We start from the raw sequence: 25,911 nt of genomic DNA, 5'->3' as shown, positions 1-25,911 counted from the left end.
TTAATTGCAATTTTTATTCGTTCGCATGCGTGAACGGGATGGCCCGCTAATCAGCGATTTTTATCCGAATAGCAAATTGAAAAAAATTGCAGTGCAAATTAAACGTTACGCAAAAACTACGAAGGCAATGATTGCATAGACGTTAAACATTTATCTTGTATATGTTGCACGGAAATTCCACATGACAAATGGAAAATTTGTACAGAATCAAATTTTACTATGATAATCGTAAAATAACCTAAAACTCTATCGAAGTACGTGATTATACGTTTTGCTGTGGCACGCTGTGGGATACATAATTCTCTCGTAATTGAAGAATTTATGGTGCACACGCACACTGCAGGTTCTCGTGCATAAATTCGTCATTGATTGCAGTCGATAAATCGTTGATAGTTAGATATAATTTCGTTGAATTCGCAACGAAGGATGTATAATAACGTGTGGCAAAATTGCTAACGTTATTTTATTAATTGTTTTTATTCGCTTGCAGTTTCCACGTTATTCTCGAATATTACGATAAAATCGAACGGGATTCTCTCTTTTTCAATCGTCACGGCTTTTGAACGGCTCGGGTAACTTTAGTGTAGCCTCGCACGCGAATCCTATACGATTTACACTGTTCGAAATGTGAGCTTAAACTCGGTGAAAAAGCTGGATACACGTAAATCGGTATACTCGAGGATGGTCAGGTTACGTAGGAGACCGGCCGGAAAACCGAATCGTTGGCCGCCTAATCGATATCTAGTCTCGCTACTATCACAGCGGTGAGATTTCATACGTGAAATTGAATCGGATGGAACGTCGCCGAGAGAGACGTTTGATGCTACACAGAAGCAAGCAGGATCGGCGAATAATTCGGCAGATTTTCGAACCGGTTGCTTAACCACCGTTCGAAATTGGAATCTGTAATATCTTCGCTCTCTCTGAATCGAGAGTGGCGTCAAGTAGTACCCTACAGCGATTCGAGCATCACGAGCCGAGGCCGAGTCCTTTCAACCGATTCTGCTGCTCTCCAAGTAGCAGAATCAATGCGATTCGAGTCGAATAGCGCACACAGAGTGTACCGGCAATATTCCAACGCGAATCTAGTCAACAGCTGCCTGTATGATTGCTTCGCTATCAAAGGAATTTCCTGTCGGGCACTTTGCCTGTCGAGCATCGATCAATCCACGAGGACAAGTGGCGCAACACAGGACGAAAGTCGTTGCTCGAGAAAAATTCAATTTGCCACAGAGGCGGATCGAGGATCCCGTGTCCTCTTTGTCGTGGTTATATCTGTAAAGAAAAGATCGTAGGACGCCTTGCGAGTGTACTTTTCCCGGGCTGTTGGTTTAGACGTCACGTTTAAGGGAAAGTTTTCCTTTTTTTCTATGTAACTCGAAGCGATTTTGAAGCAAACTTCCCATGTATTTTGATACGTCGAGAAAAGCGTCCGCTAGCTTTTATAAAGACGCGCGAAGAAAATATCTAAACGAGTTATTTTTATCGTCGAAGTTAGGAAATACGTATTGCGAAAATAAAATGCTTCGAATGTTGCGATGATTATCTCTCGAAGTACCATTTTTTTTTCTTCTCTCTTTTCTCGCCTCTCTTGCTACATCAATTAACTTTTACGAGACATCGCACGAGCTTATAAAAGCTTCGTATCTCTTCCGTTAAATCGCGAGTTCTGTTTAAAAAACCGTACCGTGGCACGACCTAATATTTCGCACGTTATTCGTTTGTGAAATATTCACGAGGCAGGCTGCAAAGAGCTGCGCAAAGTACCGTAACGCAGTAAGTGCAACCATAAAAAAGATCTTTGAAAGAAAATAGTTACTTGTAAACGAACATGGAGTATAGCTTGTAATGCGTTTAATCTAAGAACTGTAGAGAAATATCAGATCGTTATCCGAGTTTAAAACGCAACGCTATAAATCAGATTGCAAAGTTCTGCGAGCAAAGTTTCGACTAACGAACAAAGAAATAGTGGAGAGAAATTAAGTTATACAGTAGGCGGAGGAAATAACCAGGACGATCGAGTTATACAGTACATCCTGCGTTACAAGTCCGCGTCACATCTGTTTCTCGCCGAAGCTTAGGACACATTGTGCTGACGCGCTGCGAGCATTTAACTGGTTTATCGAATCATGATGACCTATCCAATCAATAGAATTCAAAGCGGGATTAACCGTGACACCGATTAATCGCCAAAATTTCACGTTACTAATTTCTGAAAATTTCCAAAAAACAATACCTCGACTAACTCTTTTGCCAGTTTTTCATTTAGGTCCCTGCAAAAAAAGGAAAAATGAAATTACACTGAAAAATATTCCAGAATTAACAAAGAACAAAGAGAATGTATAACCGTGACGACAAACAAAGTGACAAGCGGAAATAATACAACGAATTGCATCAATAGAAAGAACAATTTGAAGGGTGATAATTATATTTTAGTCGATAGCGATATTTCACTCAATTTTTTCTTTTTTTTATCGCGATCAATGTCTGTCGTATATCGCGGACAAATTCGATGTACTTAAGGCACCCTTTAACGTTCCACATTTTTCCACGACCCTTTAAATCCTCTTTCTCCCTTCCGCCTCGAGAATTACCAGAATTCACGTATGACGAAATCTCCTGTGGGATTCGCCGGTTTAAAAGACCAAGCAAATTCCATGGTAACCATTAAAACTTATAATGTATCGGGCTGTTACTCCATTTCTCATTTAGAAGAAGGTCGATATTAGATTCACGGCTCGATACACGTACTAAATTATCAAGTTAAAACTAATAATTCATTTCGCGAATGAATAATTTCCATTTCCTGACTATAATTATACTACTATTAAATTCTGCGGTGCGCTGGTTAAGCTACGTGATAAATAAATAATTTGTGCGATGAATAATACAAATAATAATGAACAGTTAAACCTAGTTATATCTAATATCTCTCTGGTTCTACTCGTGTTACGTGAATTATAAACTTGTTCTCTATTTAAAATTTTCAAATTGGCCTCAAAGACAACATGAAAATCATCGTGATATTCTTGAAAGTCCGCAAGCGTATAAATATAGAAGCAATAAAAATTTATCGTCGAACGTACATAGCAAAAATTCTCCTTAGAAATCTCTGCAGCTGATGTGCAGTAATAAACGCAAATGAGTTGACGTGTACGTCAACGTTCGTATGCCATTCGTAAAGTGGCTGACCACGAGTGTATCGCCCTCTTCGGACATTCCCACTCTCAAAGTTTATTTATTAAAATCAGGAGTACCTTGGTTACAAATTCTAGCGAATCGTTTAAAGTCAGGAACTGTAGTTTGGACACTGCTCGCTTTTATGAAGTTGTGATACAGGAAAAGAAAATTTGTAGATTCCTTTACGAGATTGGATAGAAAAGTAGTTAATTTTCCTAGAACTGATAACGTAAGTCTTAGGTTTAGAGTCGATCGAGCAACGAACCCTTATATTTCACAAATTCAATTGCATCGTTGTGACTACAATAGGATCTCTATTATTCCACGTCTATTATCCAAATGTGCTACTATTCGAATCTTCCATTATCCGAATGCTGCATTATTCCAACTGCATATTTCCTTCACTGCTATGATATGAAATTACTATTGCGCACTTCTCCCTAAAGAGAAACGTATCGTATTAGCTGTTGATACAAAACGAGGGACAAAGCTAGAGTAGAGAGCGAGTTTCGGCTCTTAACTTACTTATTTGCAATTAATCGCGTCGTGAATTGACGTTGATTGACGAAAGATTGACGTTGTGCTTTCTGAAACACTATCAGGCCGTGAAGATACAGAATATGGTAAGCTACAAGTGACAAAACTCGCATTTGGAATGGATAATGGCATTACCATCGCTTGTTTTTCCGCTCACCGTTTACAAATGTTGGACAAAATTTTATTTACCTATTAGATAATAAATTACAAATTAAAATAGTATTTCAATTGCTAATAAGAATTAAATTTCTTATTTAAATTAAACTCGTCTAAACGACGCCAGAAATATTATTGAATAATCATCGCCAAACATTGCCGCTTACCGTTTTATATAGATAATCTTTGTATCTTCACGGCTTTAAACTATCTTTTTCCGTTCTCAAAATTCAATCTGAACAATTTCTCAAACGAAACCACATCGCAACAACGTTGCCAAAGACTCACATGGCTCATGATAGGTTCGGAGATATCCCCGTTGGTCAATGGCTCTTCTCCGAGTCCCTGAGGGGGTGGCGTATCGACGAGAAAGGGTGACCTCGGCGGTTCCTCGCTCTGCGTTCTGTGAAGAGGCTCGTGGTGCTCCGTTTCATCCTTTCCGTTTGCACCAGCCTGACCTCCGCCCAACGGTGTACCCAGTTGACCAGCCTCCGAGTAGCTCTTTGTCAGCTTCCTACCGTTGAACAGACCGTTCGTTTGCGCCCCTTGCGAGACCATCTTCACCCGGTGTATCGTCCTGGGGCTGAGGGTAACGGGGACTCGACCCCGGAACACGGCTGGAATCTCCGTCTGGGTCGCCTGGGTTTTCATCGTACCGCGCTTCGGTGGCTTCTCTGAAGCGAAATTCAAACTTAAGGTCATTTGTATTATCCGCACAGACACGTATATAGATATACACAGTGAAAGGTCGATTATCCGACGTGATGTAGTCCGGACCTCTCTCAGATAATACGGAAATCGTACGATCAAATCATAGAAAACATTTTCATGGTATAATATTCCGTAATATTCTATCGTATTTAGATTTAATTCGTCATGCGATCGATTGAAACTTTGATTAACTGCTTTTTTAACACCTCGTTATTTACACTTTCGTAGTCTTCGTATTAAAAATTGGGAAAAGATAAAGCTATGGTAAAATTCAAAGCACGGATAATTCAGATAATGCGGAACGTTGGTTAAACAGGACTCGAAAAAACGAGACTGCACAGTACTTAAATGAGAAAACATTTTCATTCGATATTACATGCTTTTACGAATCGCCTTCTCTTGACTGACTGATCGAATGCCGATGTATATGTAACATGGATACTAGCGTCTGTGTCGGAATAATGCTACTGTGAGCAGCGATACCGAACCGTTCCATGTCGGGTACGATGAATATAAATCAACCTTAAATCGGCGAAATCGAAGGCTAACGAGTGCTCCAGTCCACGGAAAAGACGGTTCGGTCTTGACGGTCTCTGGAGGAGCGAAGGGAGAAAGAAAAGTGGAAAAGGGTGGAAGGAATAACGAGAAGCAAGGGACGTGAACGGGAGGTGGTAGACGCGACAGAAAGAAAGGTGGCGTTGCTGGAAAAGAGCTTTGGCACAGAAGGTAAATTTCTTTAGCTCCGTTCGACTTTGCTGCTACTACGTTTTTGTCAGCCCGAAGAGAGACTGGTCTGGAGATGTTGTTCGAAAGATATGGTCTGCTTGTTGTTTCAGATGTGGTTTGGGGAATTGTAAATGTTTTTGGTAGAGTTTAGTTTCAATGCACCTTTGTTATGGAGGACGAGAAACTCGTGCTACATCCGAAATAGGTATAATAATTCATCTATTAAGCGTAGAAGAGGATTACGTGCTTTCGATAATTATGTCTATTACTTATTTCGTTATTTTAAATTCGAGCATAAAATGCAAGAAGCGATATCATTTAATTAATTGGAATGGGAGATCGTATAGTGGCGGATATTAACGAGAAGTTGAATGGAAATCACAAAATTATTTTGCCAGTAACACGTAACGGAATTTTCTTGGAATATTTCATTTTCCATGTTCATTAAATGTTCAAACATTATTTAATTAAACTAGTCGATTTTTTAATCGGTCGGTGGAGAATAAATAGAGATAATCGAGCAAAAATACCCTGCGTATTTTTAATATCGTCCTTTTTTCCTTCGAGAGTCAGTAAGTAAATTAACATAATATAAGGACACTGGGTCGCGTCGTTCAGATTACAAATCAAGCAATTTCAACGTGCTTCGCGTATCTCGTTCCCAGACGTAACATATTCTTGCGAAAGTCGTCACGCGGAGACGAATAAGAAACGGATATCCTTCGTCGTGGAAATTACCCTAGCAATATAATTTACATGAACGCTGTAATTGGACGTTCATTAGGAATTAATCGAGGAAGCGAAATTAACGCTTTCACCTATCTTGGCTCCGTGTAACTCACGAATCGAATCTAATGTCAATGCGACGAGACTACTCGAAGCCGTTATCATTTCCTACGAGAGTTCAATATCGAGTCTCATTCGACCGACTATATTGGCAATTTGTTGGCTAATATTGGACTAACAGCCGGATCGAGGGCAACAAGTTAATACCTCGTAAGAGTTTCAAGGTCCTCCAGTTTACCCTGTTATTCGAATATTTTGATTGAGGATAAGGGATTGATTGCGAAGTAGGTTTGGTTATTATCGCAACAAAATATTTTCAAAACGATTGCCTAATTTATCCGGTTAAATGTTATATTAAAATAATTATAAACTGTTTCATTTGAATAAATAAATGATTTTTTTCTTAATTATTCTACCATCGAACTATCAACTTTTACTATTTAATTAGCAAATAATTTAAATCTCTATCGTTAAATAACTAAGAATTTGTTTGTTTAATCTTGATCCAAATTTCGCACGGTCTCTCTTATGCGTATGTTCCGAAGTAGATATTTATTACGGATATCAAATCTTAGAAATTTTATCGGAACATCTTCACGGTAATATCGAATAAAGCTTCCCCTTCAAAAATTCAATTCCCGATCATTAGAGTACACGATGGAAATATATAACAGTCGGCTGAGAAATAAACTCAATCTATTTCCCGTAATACAGGCTAAAATATGGATGATCGCCTATTTGTAGATACCCCGTTCACGTCCATCTTTTTTTATTCGTCGTTTTATAGGAGAAAAATTGAATTTACGGTATTCTCTCGTACCTCTCGTAGTTCCGATCATGTCCTCAACATGCAGTATGTGTGTAACTATATTGCATTACTGTAGGAAAGAGAGCAACACCTCCCTGTTAACTTCTTCCATCGCAGAATTTCCATATCGTTTTACGATTTTTTGTTCCGAGAGGATAAAAACGTAGCATTGTCTCTTCGCTGTTAATGACGATGTATGCGAAATATTATTTTTCTCTCCGCGACATTATTACGTAGAGAATATAATTTTACGACATCTATTTTCCACGGCTTTCACTGCTTTATATCGCAGTTCGTGCTAGAACAATAGAACTATTTCACTTTGATAAGCTGTTTCTTAATCACGAATGATTGGTGAAGTGTCATCAAGGTGTCCGACTTTCTCAAGATTTCCGTTCCAACACGAGAATTTCCGTTCGTTCGAGAACAAAACTTGTGCTCACGTTATCGTACATTGGGTTTCTCATAATCATTAATAAACGAAAGGCAAGCTCCTCCATTCTTAAAAACCTTTACAACATTGAAGACTCAAAGTTCTACGTGTCAGTTTTATTCTGAATTATGGCGAAGCCAGAGAATAAACGAGAAGAAGAGTTTCGTGCTGCTACTTGCGAAACGGAGAAGCGATATAGAATGAAATTTCATCGTTTAATTAATTTCATAATTAATTTAGATTCAAAATTAATGAATGATGGGAAAATATATATATGTATATAAAGCTTCAACACGAGTTAATAACGTTATTCAATAACAGAAAATTAGTTCGTTAAACTATCCTTGTGCATTTATGCTAGCACGCTACGCAATACATCAATATTTTCATAAAGTGCATTTATTAGCAATGAAATAATAGACATATATTGTCTCGTACATGGACATATTAACTAAATATTACATTTTATTGGAAATTGGACACTTTAGTTGTCACTCAAATATGATATTAATATCGGTAATAATATATAAATATGCGTATAATATAATAAGTATCGAATATAAAATGGAGATTTTTGATCCAGATGCAGAGGTGTTAATTAATAATTAAATTTCATATCAAAGAGAAAGAGGAAGAGCTTTATTAAACTCTTCCTCGAAAATTTCAGCTACGGACAACTATTATTATTAATTCTGCTTCCTTAATTATACGAGTTCTAAATTTCATGGAACTTTTCGCTCGATGGTCCAGATGCGCTTGATTTCAGGGTAGAAAGATTTCAAACAAGCCGCATCCTATTGAAACGTTTTCTCTAAAGGGTGCTATTGTTCCAATCTACAGCCTTAGCTTTAAGTTACATCGTAGTGCCTATTTCGTTACATGGGGTAAACGTGTATGTGCTTCTGAAGGACCATCAAGCTTGCACAGTTCGCGAGAAAAGCGAGATGCGAGTAAGCCGTAAAAAAGTATGAAAGCGTGAAAATTGACCTCCAAGGTGCTGTGCCGAGACTTGTAAAAAGTACGAGAATTTTCAATGAGACATTTTTATAGCACCGAATGCTACGTATTATACGATAAATCATCTTTTATACCATCCCATGACAAGCCACTCGATCCTAGTTTTGGTTTATTTCAATCACAATTACCAAACGCTCGAATTATTTCAATTAAAAGTTCGAAATGGAATAAACGAAAGTTTATAACGAGTGTTTGGGCATGGAAGCGCTCTTCCGAAAATTTCAACTACCATCAAATTTTCCAATCTAAAATTATTCTATCGCATAAAAAATAGCGCATCCTGATCTTGTACTATTGGACAAATTATATTACTTTGATTAATTAACTTTACGTACGGTAAATACGCGTATAGCGAGTTACGTTACGCGCAATTACTGCAGGCCACAGCGTTAATTGCTGTATTTGCATGAGGGAAAAGGGACTCACCAAGGACGATAACTCGGGTCTCGTTGGCTGCATACGGGTGCATCAAGGGTAAGGCCGAAGGAAGCATTGCGTTCTGTATCGTTGGCTGCGAATCTATAAGACGTTCCTGGTTTTGCGGCCTCGGAGGGCTTCTGCTCCTTGGAACGTCAAACGACGTAAGAGTGTGCGATCTCGCGAAACTCACGTGCTTCGTTTTTGGTACTTGCGTGGTGGGTGGCGGGGGTGCTGGGGGCAATACAGGTCGAGGACCCTCCAATTTCGTCGATTCTTCGTCCTCTGGAAGCCATGTGTACCTATAACGGAGAACACTTTCAGAAGTTCGCTTCTCTAACGAAATAAAATTATTCGCGTATTATAAATATTCCCATATTTTTGTATCGTCTCTTTTCTTCCTTTTTTTTTTTTTTTTTGATAATTGTTCCGATTCCGAATATTCAAAAGTTTCATATTCGTAAAAACGCGCGTTGTTTATTTATTGCCCGAATCTACGTAAAACCGCATTCACGGGAAAATTTTATTCACATTATTGCAAATGTATACTACGATGTATACGATTCTCGTTGGAAACGAACGGATTGTTCGATTCATTTGAATAAAATGATAGGATACATAAAAGAATACAGAAAATCAGAAATTTCGTAATTAAACGATAAAGGGAAGAGCGAAATGTATCCGATTATTCGAAATGACAGAAAAGTATATTACGTAATAGTTTGGTTAGTGTATAGAACGCTGTTGCAATGGAACACAGAAATACCATTCGAGGTTTGCATTGTAATAACGAAACCGAATTTACGTCGGGGTGTGAGCGAAGTAAAGCGCGAGTCCGTGATAAAACGAACGAATCCATAACCGAAACATAATCAGATTAGTCTCGTGTTATTTGTTCGCGATCTTTACAAAGAGTAGTCGTCAAACACAACGCGATATTTTTTCCCAATTATACGAATTAGGGGGATGCCTCGTCTTGTAACAAAACTAAAAGCAGCAGCAAATGACATTACACACGCGCGTACGATGATCCAACAGGTGTCGCGGAAGAACGTTTCATAATCGCGAGACAAAGGATGGGGCGCTAACGATCTAAAGAAAGCACGTCGCGCTTTTTCCACCGGATGACATTAGGATAAAAGCACGCCGTTAGCACGGGCAGAACTTCCTTGCCGTGGATACAAGGCTTAATTAACCGGTTAGTCGATAGACATTTATTTCTGCCCGGGGACATCAAGCTTTTTATTTAACACGCGAGGGAGAACGCCATGCCACGGAGATATTGCCACGCACGCTGGTTACATTCTCATTTCCATTGTGTCGGCCAGAAGCCGATCCTCGCGTGTGACAGGTATTATCTTGGGGGAAAAGTGGGTGACGCCAACGTTGCTTCTGCGACACTGCAACAACGACCTAAATAAATTGCATTTAGACTGCAGCATGATGATCTCAAGGATGCGTAGTAATCTTGCTCCGTTCTTCTTTTCGCTCGGATTTTAATAAAATAAATCTCGTTTCCACTTATTCCCTGTTCTTCTGAGAACCGTGTAATTTTATCTGACATGTTATATATCGCTTTCACGGTGTCGAGTGATATTCAAATTTACTGGCAACTTTCTTCGATACGCTGTCACAGTATTTCAACGCTATCTATCATTTGTTGCAAACCAAAGGTATTTGCGAGCACGCTTCGTGTATCGAAGTTGGAGGATTTTAAGTCCAGCGATCGAGTTGTCAATCAAAATGAGATGGAGCACCATCGTGCACGAGCCATACACGATCCACGATTTCGAGTGGCACGCGTTCTAACGATAGCTCCAATTGTCGAAGAAAAAACAGGCGTGCACTTTCTGCGAATGCTAACTATAACGCGTCGATACGTTTCCCTGCCATTAAGTTCCGTAATAATTTCTAAAATCGATCGGAGTCACGTGTCCACATTTATTTCCGCTTATCTTCGCATCGACGCGTAACTAAAGTCTAAATACGGTAGCGTGTACATCAGGGAACATAATTTTTCATCGATCGGTGACGGCCTTGAAGCAACGCCGGCGAAGGCTGCTCTCTGTACGCGGCAGCAATCAGAAATAAACCAAACCCCTTGAACACGCCATCAAACCCGTAATCACTTGCCTTTCCCTTGCAACAATAACCTCGTTGGTAACGAGGTTTCGCGAAAGTGTCGCGTTAGAAGGCTCGTTACGAACTTCCAAACATCTTCTTAAGATTCTATCGGAGTCTCCGTGTATTTTATGCGCAGATTCCGAGTGGTTAATTTCTCTCGGTGCCACTTCCGAATATTTACGCCGACGAATCACGGCACCGTGAACGATGAGATATTTCATCGGTGTGGTAAACCTCTTTTACGCCCTGAGAATATCATCGATGTTAAATTTCGTCGTACGACTCGATATCAACGAGTTACGACACGACGGACACGTTCTTTCTCCTCCTCTTGCTTTTGTCGGAATTTATCACAAGTACACGAGTAGATGCTCCGAAGATTTTGTACGAACAACGGTTTACGATTGCCACGCAAGAGATATCTATTTTTTTATATTTTTATTTATATTTTCCTGGTTTGCATTCCGGATGGCTCGTGTCGGATTTCGTTCTTTTTATAAAATGTCCAGCGCAAATGAAAATTAACGAAGGTATTCCGACAAAAAGCGATACAGATAAACCGAAGCGTGTAACTTGCATTTAGACATCGTTTCGTTATCGAATCAGAGGTGTATCAAGATCGATATTCGCGATAATTCAAGCTCTGACGCGCATAGCGCTTACGAGAATCGAAAAACATGTAAGTGACAAATTCATTATTCTTGTAAAACACGATTATGCTAAAATCTCTCCAGATCTCATTTTCCACCGGTTCTTGATTTTCAATTTTCTTCTGTTCGGCACCATCGTCTCATCCGTATAAAACGTAATATGAACGACGTCGTACCACGATGTATCTCAGCCGTAATATCCCGCGAACCGAAATTGCATCCTGAAATATCTCGTCCGCGAATATCAAATGTTTAGAAACTCACCTTTTTGGATCGGGGACGGTGCAGAAGGACCTGGGTCTGCGCCGGAAGTAGGAACTCTCGATCCAGTCGGCCTCGTCCTCGAAATCGTAACGAGACAAACCCCTCGAGTAGGTCGGATAAGGTTGACGGTACATAATCTGCAGGGATCGTCGGGGGTAAGGGGCGTCGCAGAGGTTCTCATCGCTGGGCACGCTTCTCACGCAGGCGGAGAGAATCGAGGTCCTCGCGGAGGCGCAAGGTGACGGGCCCCTGGTCGACAGGCATCCGAAGAACCCACCACCCGATTTCTCCACCGCGTCCAATTGCCGGCTGGTTATGCAATACTGCTCTTTAATGTCCTCGCGTGAATAAAGCGGGGTCGCCCTGCGATCCCAGTCGATGCTGATGCTGCCAGCAGGCGCCCCGAAACCACCGTGTAGATCCACCTGGGTCGAGACGTCCACCTGTCACCCACACAACGTTCGCTCTGATTAGTGGAAAATCGATGGAGGATACCGGCTTCGATTCAAAGTGTCGGACCACGATTCGAACTAAGGTTAATTCGATACTGTAGCGCTAGTTTAACGCGTTTGACGCTGTCGACGCATATGGTGCGTCTGTTCAATTACAATGGCTACAAAGAGTATTTGCAGGTGGCCTTATTTTTCAACGAAACGTTCCTTTGTCGAGTCGTACGTTTCACGATAAACGTAACGTTACGTAAATATGTACTCTTTATAGTCGCTGTATTTAAATATCGATCCTTACGTACTCGTCCACGCGTTTATACTTTTTTGGTAGATAAGAAACTAGCCATCGACGAGTAAAATAGCTACACCTTGCGACTGTCGTAGACGAGCGTTAAAGGATTAGCGGTCGTGCTGCACATCTCTACGTAGGATGCCGACGCGAACGTGATATCCTTCGAATAACAAGCTTCGATAAAAGCAATTTCAAGAAGTGATCGAAAAAGAACACAAACAAAAAAACGTTAAACGTCCCTCTTTCCATTTCATTGGGATCCGATTTCAGTCATTAAAACAGAGATCAATTAACAACTGACAATATCGATATTCAACTGACACCTCGGCAGTATTGCTCGTCCAGATTTATGAGCCCCATTTACGCCATCGCGAATTGCGAATCCTGTTAATTTGTCAAATCGATAAAACATCCCAGTTAACCACCAATTACGGTTCTTCTCTTCGTGTAAAAAGAGAGATATTTTTTTGGCAGGAGAAATTTCGTTTCTCATTCAGAATGCGTTCTACCTGTTTGCGCTTCTCATCTCTCGATGAAATTCACGATATCGCGTCGAGCTTCCGGAAGCCTGCACATGCCGATATTCGATAGATCACCGATACTCGTCAATTTATAATTGGCTTCGCAAAATTCCGCCTTGCAGTTGCGTCGTGATTTTATTTCAATTCGAATCGACAGCGTTGCAAATAACACAGAGATTGATTTCTACATGAAAGTTTGTTTGCCGCTCTATATCGTACGTCGATTTCATTTTGATTTCCTTAAATCAAACTGTATGCTCTGTACGGCCGCTGGTGCTTTCAGTGTTGCACTCGTAGGTTTCTAACGTCATTATCGAATTCCAAGCTAATCGCTATCATCCCACGTATCTCGAACGAGCGCCGATACTCGTTAATTTTTAATCGTTCTCGTGGAAAATGGAAAGGAGCAAAAACGGAAAAGAAGAGGAGAACGTTCTTCTATCGCGCGTGTTAACGCGTCTGTTCCAATTCGTCTCATCTGAGCGTTCTATCGATTTTCCGGATAGATCGATACCATGCGTGGAACAGAAACTGTAACGCTATTAGCGTCACATGGAATATTGATACAGAGAGCGTACGACTTAAAAGGACCGAGCGCGTGTTTCAAACGGCCGATGCGTCGATGTACCAGTGGCCATTCGAATAGGACATTTATATCGTTAGCGTGTCGACCCGAACACACCATGTAACCTCACTCACTCTCTCTCTCTCTCTCTCTCGATCTCTCTGTATTTTCAACGGCTGATTAAATTGCGAAACGGGCACGATGCGAGTCGGCTAATAGAGTACCTACACCACTGCAAACGTTGAAGGTGGCCCGAGTGAAACTCGGTATGGAAATTGTATGGAAAAGTTTGATAAAAGAGTTATAGAGATTTTGCATAGTTCTCATTCCATTGTTTTATCTTATTATTGTATTATTGCTATATTATTTTACCTCGAACTTTCTATTTCACGCCAATATCCTTTGAAATTTAAACCGATCGTACTTTACGTACTACTTTGAGAAACATTCTACGTAATAAAAATACCTATTCTTCGACATTTTCTTGTTTCTGTGTATAAGCATAATGTATTTGCAAAATGTTTCAAGCATAATTTTACCAAGTACAAAGATTGGAACAAATACGGTGTTGGAAACTCGTTCAGAACGTAGCCAATACCTCCGAAGCTTGCGTTTAATAATACAAAACGCGAAGCGATCTAAACTGTGCTGAAAGAGTTGCTAGCTCGAAGCTTACCCGTAACTCAGTGAAATGACGGGAGAAAAAGTAATAACGGTTAGGAAAGTTTAAACAAGTAGACGGTTGCTATCGTTCCTTTTACGAATTCATTATTTTAATAAAAATACGAGAAGAATTAGCCGCGACTTAAGCTAATTATAGCAGCAAATTATAAACAAAAAAATTGAAGTCTCGTGTTCACCGATATTACGAATATCTAAAAACGTAGCGAGTTTAAAGTTAAATAAAATAAATTGCAGATACAATTATACGAGTAGAATTAGCTCTACTTTTGTTTTAAAACAAACACCCTGTATATCGTAAATCAGTAACACACACGTAACATTTTACCTTTAACGAACTTCACGGGAAGCCGAGCGTCGTGCAAACTTACAAACCAACCAATTCTCCATCACTAAAGATCAATTTCCCATACCATTGGCCAGATTCCGCAAGATTAACGCAAATTGCAAACACGGAACGAGATTAACAGTAGCGTTTACCAGGGACCGATTGATCAAAGGTTAACAAGTTGATTGCCACTCGAACGACGAAATTCGATGCAATGGATTCCATTTTGCTCGAACGTTGCCACGCTAAATGGCCGGGACAAAATCACCAAACAGAAATAGCGAGCGTTGGCGTACCACGAAAATGACTACGTAGGGCGATAAAATGGATTTTCTCAGCGGTTTTCCAGTATCCGCTTATGGTCGATCGAAGGAAATTCGCTTCGCCGCGAGCGTCTTCAAAGTCTCTTTGTTCAAATGTCACAAAGGTCCCATTATTGCGGGCCGAAAGAACGTTGCTTATCACGTTCAATGTCGGTGCATGTACGAACACGGCTACACACAGGATACCTCGGGGCAGATGGTCATTTTATTAGGTCGTTTTGTAAGTTTCGTCATCTTTGTTTTGATACTAAATTGTAAAGAAGAATTATAAGCTCGATATTCTTTCTCGTTTTCTATCGCACACCTTTCATTTAGGAAATATTTTTTTTTGTAACCCAACTTAAGAAATCTTCGCGATTTTACTTTGATCGGATAGATCTTAGACAAAATTCTTCCGAACTTCGACAATCGATCTTTGACATTTTCTTACGTCTAAACTTCGTGTATAAATTGAACTGGCATTTTCCAAATTTCTTTAATTTGCAACTAGCAACGATTCGTGCTTATCGAATGGCATTAGGATTGTTTGAGAGTTCGGAAGGTTGCGGGGGAATAGGGCAGTTCGGAAAGTGCATTTAAGAAGCTCGGGATGAGAATGCGGGAAAAAAAAGCGAATGAGAAACGGGAGAAGGCAGAAGTGGAGGAACTGAGGAGGACGGTGACCGATAAGAAACTTCTATATCGAATGAAGAAGTTAGAGTTCCTGGAAACAATAAAATTTTGAGCAAAGTTTATGAAAATTAAGGAATCGCAAGGGAGAAGCGAATCGACAAGTTTTATGTTATAACGTGGATACAAATTTTTGTAAAGTCGAATGGTAACCGATAAGAGTCCAAAAGTACGTTCAATGCATTTCGAGATAAAACGGTTTTTCAGCTACGCTGTTCTATAAGATTCAAGCGTCTAACGCGTTTCTTGCGTTTAACATTAAGTCGCCTCTTTACGAAATATCTACAACTTGTATATACTAAAATGATGTACAGCGTCCGTAGAACGATACTTTACCGTTGACTCAACTTTGACCAAAACGTGCTATAGATCCTTACTCCCGGTTCCCGCATTCCCCGGTTCCCCAGCAAACGTAAATTTAGAACGTTTTGTTGTAAGAAACACGACATTATGCAGCTCGTATGTACCGAACATTCCGTGCAAGAAAGGGTACAAAAGCGACGACAGTAAGGCAAGAGAAATTACGCAAGTCTAATGCCGTCTCTGTTGTCGATTTCCGATAGGGCAACTGATCATAATGAGCTAAATACGACAGCAGACTGTTTTGCATTTACGAACTTCGCACGTATTAACTGGTTGGTACTAATAATGGCGAACAAATATTCGAAAAAAGAAATTATCGAGGCAAAACGGCATTTGTACTTGGGATATGTGTTACTTGAACGATTTGCGAGTAATTAATTCAGGGGAAAAGATTATACGTAATTCGTAAAAATTGCATTTCAATGCCTTTGAAAATGTGTAATGAAATTGCTTCGAGCGAAATTGGCGTTGAACGTCATCTCTGATGGTAGTTTAGGTGCACGACTTTTAACAGAATCGGAACGAGAGATCTAGAAGTTCGTTTTCAGTCAATGACGTTCGCCGTGTCGGGATTCAATTTTCTCGAAAATGCACAGAGAAAAGAGGCAACGAAGATGAGGACGGCGCGGCCCCTTAGCTGAAGATGTTACGAGTATACGATGCAAAATTGAAGCTTCGCGTTAATTCTTAATCCGCGCTCCTTTACTATCTCGTGCGCTCGTCAGATGAAGAGAAACGAGATTGTTGGAAAGGATATACGACGAATTAATACGCAGCTAAAGGCTGTCGAACTTTCTCACGGATTAATTCGTTCGATTTAACGAAAGATATCGAGCTGTGAAATAATCATTGGAAATAAACGATAAATATTTTTCCTGAACAAACGATATCGGCTATTTATCATAAATTTCAGTTTTCAGATACCGTGTAGCTACTCTAAAACCAGAGACAACGTTATCCGCTTGCGTCAACGAACATCGAAGAACGACAACTAAATGACACAAACAGCCACACAGCCAGGGCACGATGCAGGAAATTAAAATCGAGATACTGTATATGTCGATGTGTATTTCACAGCTGCAATACGATGCCATTGCGTACGCACGGACAGCCACGTTCCGCAGGACATTTTCATTTCGCGCGAGACGCGTCGAAAAAACGATAATTGATCGTTAGGGACTAATTAAGAGTTTCTGCTTTGGTGGGTGGGACATACGAGTGGTCATGTTCGTTCCAATTACACCAACGCCTCGATCTTTCATTTTCGACACCCGTGAAAACTGCGCACCGATATCGCGCGAAATAACGATCGCGATATTCCGGGCAAACGACCATGCGATGATAATGGTCCCGCGTTGCAGAAACCTGGCCTGTTTTTAGGTGCGTGAAAAATTCACACCTTCCGGTGACGTACGCTGATAATGCATCCAGCTGGAGATTCCGCGCGATTAATACGCGAATTATCGAGCGATTATCGAATGAAATTAACGTTCAAAGAGAATTTGGTTTTCGAAAATAGCGGAGTATAAGGAGGGAAAAATGATGGCGCGAAAATGGACCTACTGGTCTGCTGGTAAATACATTCGGATTTAACACTGTTGCGATTCTTTGACTTATTTTCAATTTTGTAGTCCTCTTTTTATACGTAAAGATTTGGCAAGTTCGTGGAAAATACAAAAGCATGGCACGTTATATCTTCGCTTGAAAATCGTGTTTTGATCGACTCTTTAACTAATTGCAACAATATAATTTACAATACATCTTAAATGGTTGAAATTAGCTGAGACAAGATTCTGCAAGAATAAATTATTAAGCTTCTATTCTCTGCATAATAATTGGCACGGTTCCACGGTAATTATCCTAAATGCTGTTGTCTTAAGTAAATGAATTGTTAATCGATTTTAGGTGCGTTTGTTACCAGCGCGTCATAATATCTCTAGTATCTCTCGAAATACAATGAAACAAATTTCGTGGTGCGGGCGTAAAATGTTTTCCGGTGAAAAAGTTACTATCGTTTCGACTGTAAAATCATGTACAGTTAATTACTTTCTGGGAAAAACCGTCCTTATTTCGCCTTGAAGGGAAGGATATGATACTGGTTTAAGAATCGAAAATGGCAAAATCGCTTTTGTCGTTTCCATTCGTTGGAAACAGCGTACGGACTTATTATTCTCTTTAAAATCGTTCCTTTGCTTTTGTTTCACAAAGACCAGACGCCGTGCTTCTACTCCAATAATTCTCTTTGTTGTTATACCACAAAAAGGTGAACAAAAATGTTCCCTAACGAAGATCGATAATGCGATGTGAGGTTCTTACGTGCACACCAAAGAAATTCTTTATCAACAAACGCGCCGCATTGTGCAATAGATAATATATGGCACGCGTGATTTCTAAATCACGGGACCCATTTTTTCGTCGAAAAGTTCAGAATGAAATAAAACAATATCGCGCTGAACGCTACTTTCGCATATCTCCCAGACGAATTTTTCATTCAGAATGTTTTAAATCTTTGGAAATCTTATTTTTAATATATTTCACTCGCTTATACGCTTCCATGCGATACACAGCGTGTTAAAATTTCACTGCCTTTAATTAAATAACGAAATATAAATAGGGTTGTGCTTGAAGATTGTTCGAGAGAAACGTGATAAGTTCGTTTCAATGTATTCCCCGAGTTTGATGCTCTTTTCGTAGCTGAGACGGAAAACTTCGTTAAAGAAGCATTTAAGAATTAGACTAATGCAGCCGATTATGATTTTACGCTGTACTGCATCTGTCTGTCTATACATATAATATCAGATTTTCACAAGACCGAAGACAGTGCGATAAAAATGTCTACATTTCTCTTCGTACGTTTCCTCGATCTTTTAACTGTCCGGAAGAAAAATACACGCAAAACTCTAGATTTGCAGTTACGCGACGAAGGTTGTCAAGCGAGGAAAACTGTTTATATAAATGGACATTTTAAAAGTTACGAGTGCCCGTCGCATATGGTCCTCGAGAACACGCGACATCTTGCGAACATATACTTCCCCTCGTGACAGTAAAGCAACGTGCTGTTATGTGACGCAGTAAATCTTTGCCTTTTATAAAATATTTCACCTGTGAGAAAGGACATGACAATTTCAATCTGCATAAATATTTTCTCAGCTAGAGAAATTACGCTGCACAACGTTGTTATGCAAAATTTACGAATAAACAGAATCGATCGCTTGCATGTATGCTCGGTCGTTTTAAAAGCATCGATAAATAAATCGCAGAAATCTTCGACTCTTCTAATTCCAAGTACATAGAATGGTGGTGGGAATCGACGCAAAGTCATTGCTGATGTTTCATTAGTGAATCGATGATAAATTCTGTTCCCGGATAGCGACACCGTTTTATTGAAATCCGGCCGCTGAAGATATCATCGATAAACGATGTTCTCTATAACAATACCGAGCATAATCTCGCGGCGGAGAAATTTTCTAATCCGCGGAAGATGCTGAAAATTCCTCGCCGCGTAATTCCATTTATTGGAATTCGAGCGTGAAAAGATCAACAAAAAGGAACCCTCGATGAGAAAATGGAACAGACCTCTCTCTCTCTCTCTCACACACACACACACAAACATACACTTTATCGTACGTTCGTCTGCCGCTCGCTCTCGATAAAACTGACCCACATTCGATCGGCGGGAAACGAGTCTTCGAGTGCATCATTGAGGCGTACCGTGCACTTATTCGAAAGACGAGAGGATGACACGAGGATGAGTTGCGAGTTTCGATTTGAGGTCATGCACTTTCCTATTCGTTGGGGGGTGAGTGGGCAAAGAGAAAGGAAGGGGGAAAAAAGAGAAAGAAGGAAGAGGAGGAGGAGAAAAGAGAGAGAGAGAGTAGGTGGGCGAAGGCAGATGGCAGGGGTGAAAAGAAGAAACGAGAACTCCTCGAGCAGTAATCACGATTAATTAAAGGCTTTAAGCTAACTCGAGTTCTTACGCTTTCTAGGCCTTTTATGACACTTTCAATGGTTGGCTCGCCTTAAGGCTGCCTTTCCAGAGATTCCTTGTGAATTACGCGGTATCATTGTTTATCGAATTTCCAGCGATAATTATCGATCGAGGTCGCACAGACCTTATTAACGAACAATCCTCTACCGAGTTGGACTCGTCTCTACTGCGAGATTCCTGCTTGCAATTAATACTTACCGGAGGTTTTTAACGCGTTTGAATCTGTTGGGAAGTCGCTCGAAGGACTCATTGCGACCAGGATATATCTTAATTAAATGGTAATAGATGATTTTCTCTATGCCCCAAACGCGATTCAAACTGAAAAATAATTTTTCGCGAAATTTTCGATTTTATCCTTTTGTATTTTCCAATAGTTTTAGAAGCTACGTATATTCCGTCACTTTCTTCCGAATTCGAAAAATCTCCTAAAACGTTACACCAAATTTATCGTTGATAAACACGTAGAATTGATAGTTTTATGTGTTGTACATATAGAAAGAAAAAAGAATAAATTCAACTGCTGTCGAATGAAATCCGAATTCGTTTATACACACACACACATCGGTTTTCATTAAGCTGCTTCCACAATTTCAGCACGCTGAACGAAATTTCACATTTTTTTCCACAATTGAACGTCGAAATGGTTTCGAGAAACAGCCTGCGGATATCAAAAATCCAATATTATTGGATTTTCTTGGAAATAATCGAAGTAAGCTTCGTTGTTTATCGAAAATGTTAAATGCATAAAAGGATACACGACTATAGCAATCGAAGTAATTTAACGACGAATTGGAATTGGTTGAGCATTTCGACCAGGTAAATTTAACGTTTAACAAATGTAAAACGTTCTACTGATAATTATGGACAAAGAAAACTGTTCGAAAAAGAAGAAGAATAAAGTTAAGTATCGTGAGAAATTAATTAGGAAAATTAATCGCACAGAGCAAAACCGTTTACGCTCTCGATAGCTAATATCGCGTATGTAGTTACAGTAACTGAGACAAATTAATCGTTTCTCACACTCTCCAGCCTCTGTGTATATATTGTAGTATAGCAGAACTCTGGTTATCGAGATAGCTTGCAGCTGAAAATGTCTGGACAGCGTTATGAACTTTCTGGATAAATATTTCCACTCTTGATCTTGAGAATGCACGGTTTAATGTATAGACCACTTGCAAGTGATACAGACAGAAAACAGGTCGTTCCTCGTGAACGTAAAAGCCAGGTACATAAAGCATCTCGTTTGTGATTCATTATCTTTAATGAAATTTATCTTCGAAGATTCCTTTGCTATAAGTAAGATGTACTATGACGGTCTCTATAGATGATTATTTATTCGTTCAAAGTCTAAATAACATTCATCAAGAGTTTGAGGTCATTAACAATATTATCGATGAGAATCAAGAACGCGTATCGAGTACGCTATTATCGTAATTTGAATTTCCAACTCTTTGTGCGCGCTTGGATAATACTTCCCCTAATTATAAGGGGCTCTCGGTATTTTTACCAAGGGGAACAATATTTTTAGTGACACGTAGCTACATCTACATGCGTACGGTATTAGGTCGAAACATAATAGATATCTCCAGTGATATTCATTGAACCGAATTTTAGTCAAGCACATGTATTTCACGTATTCGGAAAATCGATCTTCTCGAGAATAAAGGCTAATAAATATACGTACGATCTTATTCTATTTTTCCTTTCCGTCTAATTGCTACAGAAACGAGTTAGTAATAGTAAATAGTAATAGTAATAGTAAATAGTAATAGTAATAGTAAATAGTAATAGTAATAGTAAATAGTAAATAGTAAATAGTAATAGTAATAGTAATAGTAATAGTAATAGTAATAGTAATAGTAAATGGTTAGTAATTAGAAATAACCGCACAGTTCTGTACTAATATTTATATAACTGTTGCATAAATGCATACATTTATCGTAATATGATAACGATAAGCTATCGTAAGCTTGTTGTACCGTAGTCCTCGAAATTACTTTTATCTATGGTGTACGAAAGATTTATAAATAAAATAACAGCGTAAACGGTGTAACTTGAAAGAATAAATTACCTGATCTACGTGTAATTGACCTGATTACACGTGGATGGATATTTAAATGACGCGATTAATTCGCAATTTAAAATTTGCCTAAAGTTACACTGTTACACCGTACTATCTTTCGATCTTATCATGGACAAGAAAATGTATCATAGCGAAAGTTTAGTTTCTTTAAAAACTTATTCGTTTAGTTGTGGGACGAGTCGAAAGCTATTCAACTTGTCTTGCATTTTCACTAAAGATTTTATAATGAAATCCACGCGTTGAATATTTAAAGCATGATTTAATTAATTCCCTGGTATTTTATTATCTTCGACGCTGTATTCTATTTGACAGAGAACATAATGGAATTAAATTTCCTAAAATTCTATTACGACGATAATTTAAATATCTTAAATGGCTAACCCTGTTTTACCGTAATTCTCTCGAACGTTTAATTTATTTTGCACAAATTACATTTGCATACCGTCAAGTTCAATTCTTCTCGTAATAAAGATCATTGTTGCATTCTCGTTTCGTGGCAATCTAACAGAATTTTTTATTTTTCTCGCTCATTTCGAATTCCGCTCAACGTTCGTTCGCATTTTCAACATCGATCGAAAGAAGGAAATACAAGGAATTAATCAGATTAATAGTCATCGATGAGTGAATTGCGAAGCGGAAATTGCAACATCGAGAGAAGCGCAAACTGGCTCGTTTATGATCCGCTTGATGGCGATAATATTGAATTACATCGATGAAAAGAAGAAGAAGAAAAAATGAAATAAGAGTATGAAACGAGAGGTCGAATAAATCAATGGATTTAGAAGATTACGAGTTTCTTAGAAAGGATCGCGGCATCCATTCATTCATGAATCCGCCCGCACGTTTTTCGAACAGCCCGCCGGCCCGACCTAATATCTCTTCGCTGAATTTAACAATAATTTATTTGCGACATCGAAAGCCTCTGGAGATCATTGAATTGCAAACGTTACGACGACAAAGGTGTGAAATGAAGAGCGACGAGGTAGGAGTTGTCGCTGTAAAGATCAAACGAGATTCTGCAAGAAATAAAGGAATAGGGTCGGCGGAGGCAATGCTCCGGAGAAATTCAGATCGAGCAATTTCGAAATCGCGCTACAACGCTCGACACCGAGCAAGAAATTGAATGGACGTTTGAAAGATTCAGCCGGATGAAAAAATATCGAAGATGCGTTAAATAGGACTCGAAGTAGCACAGAAAGTTTAAAAAATCGAATCGGACAATACAAAAGGAAAAAAAAAGAAGGAAAGGGATTTTCGATACGAAAAATGGGGTTTGATCGCAACGAAGAGATAAATTTTTAGCAGTTTGAATTTTTATCGGTAGGTACGTAAATTTCGGTCAAAACGCATAGCGCGACAGTTTTTTGAAAAAGGATATTTTCCTGTAATTTTCAAAAATTATTGTGTATGTAATCAGAGTAATTCATCGATAGGAAAGCTAATACAATTATTAGAATTAAATATTAAATTAATAGAAAAGTAATTAATTCCACTTTTATCTTTTTTATATCAATATAAGTATATATAAAATTATTATTATTATGCGTATAAATCAAATAAAGGAAAGTCAAATTCCGCAAATTTTGATAATTAGAAAACAGTTAAAAATGTTATCCGGAAAAGCACCAGATATATGAAAGTTGGCTGAATTCTAGAGGGAAATTTTGAAGATTCAAACAACATCTGGCAGCTGTTACTCTGTTTGAAAGACGCTCGCTACTTAATAGGCTTCGACTGATCTAATTATCTCCGCAATAAAGCATCGTAGTTAATGACGACGTAACCAGAGTCGACACTGATTAAACACGTAAACATGAAAAATTGAACGAGACAAACACGAAAAAAGTTCTGATACTGCCCTAATAATCGCAGAATTATGACAAATATTTGTCAAAAATAACTCTCCTGGTTCATTAACCGCAGTGAGAGAAAGGACAAAGCAAAAAAGAGGGTGACAATCGATCGACTGTTAACCATCATTACGCGTGTAATTTAAATATTCATCGTTTAATAAATTGAAACTCACAATTACTGATCGAATAATCTAAAACAGAGAGATGGGAGTACAGCTGATAATAACAAAGGAAATAAAAGATTATACAGAGAGACCGATTCTATACGGCAAAAGATAAGAATGAAAGTAATAGAAATAAAAGGTAAAGAAAGTAAATGAATAAATGGAGTAAAAGCATCGTCCTTTAAAATCTTTACTTTCGTAAACTTGGCAATCATTAAGTCGCGGAATTCACCAATCAACGATAAAAGTAAATCTACGGAAATAGTTCTTAAAGGATTATATCGTACAATCTTCTATAGATCGAAACGTGACAGTAATTAAACCCGAGAAAAGGGAGACAAACATTCGACACGATCGACTCTCCTTTGAAACTCAATTTGTTCTTAATCAACGACCACGAAAAACAGCGTTCAAGCTCAGCTGGAAACGCGATTGAAAAAAGCCGAAAATTTGAGTCGACAAAAAGGGAGATTCGCACTAGACGCATTGGCGGGGATACGATTCTCAGCGCGAAGGGAAATTGCCGTCGCAATCCCGACCCATTCACCACACTCGGTCAAATTGTCTTCCTGTCGCGATACAGCAGAAAACGATCGAAACAAGCTTCGATCAAAGAACCTAACTTACATCGATATCGAAACAAGAATCAAATAAACCAAACGAATCGAGCAGCACATCGTTCAGCTCAACAGTTCGCGGAACATTATCAAAAGCATCCTGTCAGAAAAAAAAAAGAAAAAAAAACAAGGAAAGGAATCGCAAAACGTTAATATACCTGAGAATGATATATTGAGGTGGTCTTGCCATCTGTTCGGATGCTGGGAGGTGTAGTGATGTTCGCGGTCGGCAGATTCCTCGGATTCATCGCGATTTCGGGGCCAGGGTGAATCTTCCTGATCCCCTGGGGACCGGCGGAGGGACCCATGGTCGGGGCTTTCACCATCGTTGGCCGCACCCCGTGTGCTTGGTCCTCGCTGGCCCACGGAACGAAATCCACGCAAGGAAAAGGAAAGCAGGCAGGCAAGCACGCACGCACCGAGGGCTAAGCAGAGGCGAGCAAGCAAAAGCACACTGGCCGCCCGCTACCGCCGGTTCTATCGATCTGTCCTTTCTCTCTTGTTGTTTTCCCCGTTTCACGGTGGCAAAACGCGTGTCAAACAGAAGGAGAACCGAGAAATTGTCCCTGGTCCTGACGGTTGGACCCGAGGAGGACCCGTAACGGTGGCACTCACCACCCAGCGTCCTCGTCGACTATCACCACGGTCCGTTCCCTCCCTCGAACGTACATCGTCTCGTTTTGCCGACCTACCCCGGCCTCCTTGCCCGACGCTAGCGCCAACATGGTACGTTCACGAAACTAGGCTAGATTCTCCGTCGACGAGAGAGGTCTCACCGCGAGCGGTGGCGAGTTCGGGGGCGGGCTGTAACGTCGGCCGGAGACAATTTCATTCCCTCGTTTAATGAATGATGCGTGAATGTTATCAATAATTCCGTTGTGTGACGAAAGATGGCCATCCCCGTGTAGACGTGTCTAATCTTTTGTTTACGCTTTTACACCGCTTGTTTCGGCCTGCTGAATATCGTGAAGATTTAACTACTTTAGCGGCAGAATCTTTTAATCTCTGTACGTAAACGTTTGTAATTTTTACGGGCCGACACGAAGCTTTCTTCTCTGTTGCAGATGGACTTCTTGAACTTCTTCTTTCCTAACTTCTTCCGTTCCAACTTACGTTAACCGGAAGGTGAAGTTCTCAAGCCTGCCGCAGCTCCTATATCTTCAAATTTCTTAAGTTTAAGAAACATACGAAAGAATCGCAACTAGC

The 25,911-nt window shown here is 39.6% G+C and overlaps 1 protein-coding gene across 2 annotated transcripts in view; it reads right to left on the bottom strand.

Moving 5' to 3' along the window:
* The window catches only part of LOC117213465, a 57,997-nt gene extending 32,595 nt beyond the window's left edge, over positions 1–25,402 (bottom strand). For both annotated transcript variants that reach the window (XM_033458812.1, XM_033458813.1), the window contains exons 1-4: positions 24,864–25,402; positions 11,810–12,252; positions 8,781–9,073; positions 4,162–4,547 (exon numbers count right to left, since the gene is read on the bottom strand). In XM_033458812.1, the coding sequence (XP_033314703.1) occupies positions 4,162–4,547; positions 8,781–9,073; positions 11,810–12,252; positions 24,864–25,031 (1,290 nt within the window). In that variant the 5' untranslated portion in view covers positions 25,032–25,402. The remainder of the gene's footprint in view (positions 1–4,161; positions 4,548–8,780; positions 9,074–11,809; positions 12,253–24,863) is intronic.
* Positions 25,403–25,911: the final 509 nt, after the last annotated feature.

The sequence above is a fragment of the Bombus bifarius genome, unplaced genomic scaffold (genome assembly GCF_011952205.1).
Source record: "Bombus bifarius isolate JDL3187 unplaced genomic scaffold, Bbif_JDL3187 scf7180000009111, whole genome shotgun sequence".
NCBI lineage: Eukaryota > Metazoa > Arthropoda > Insecta > Hymenoptera > Apidae > Bombus > Bombus bifarius.
The sequence above is the reverse complement of the archived record's forward strand: the minus strand, read 5'-3'. Positions and strand labels throughout refer to the sequence as shown.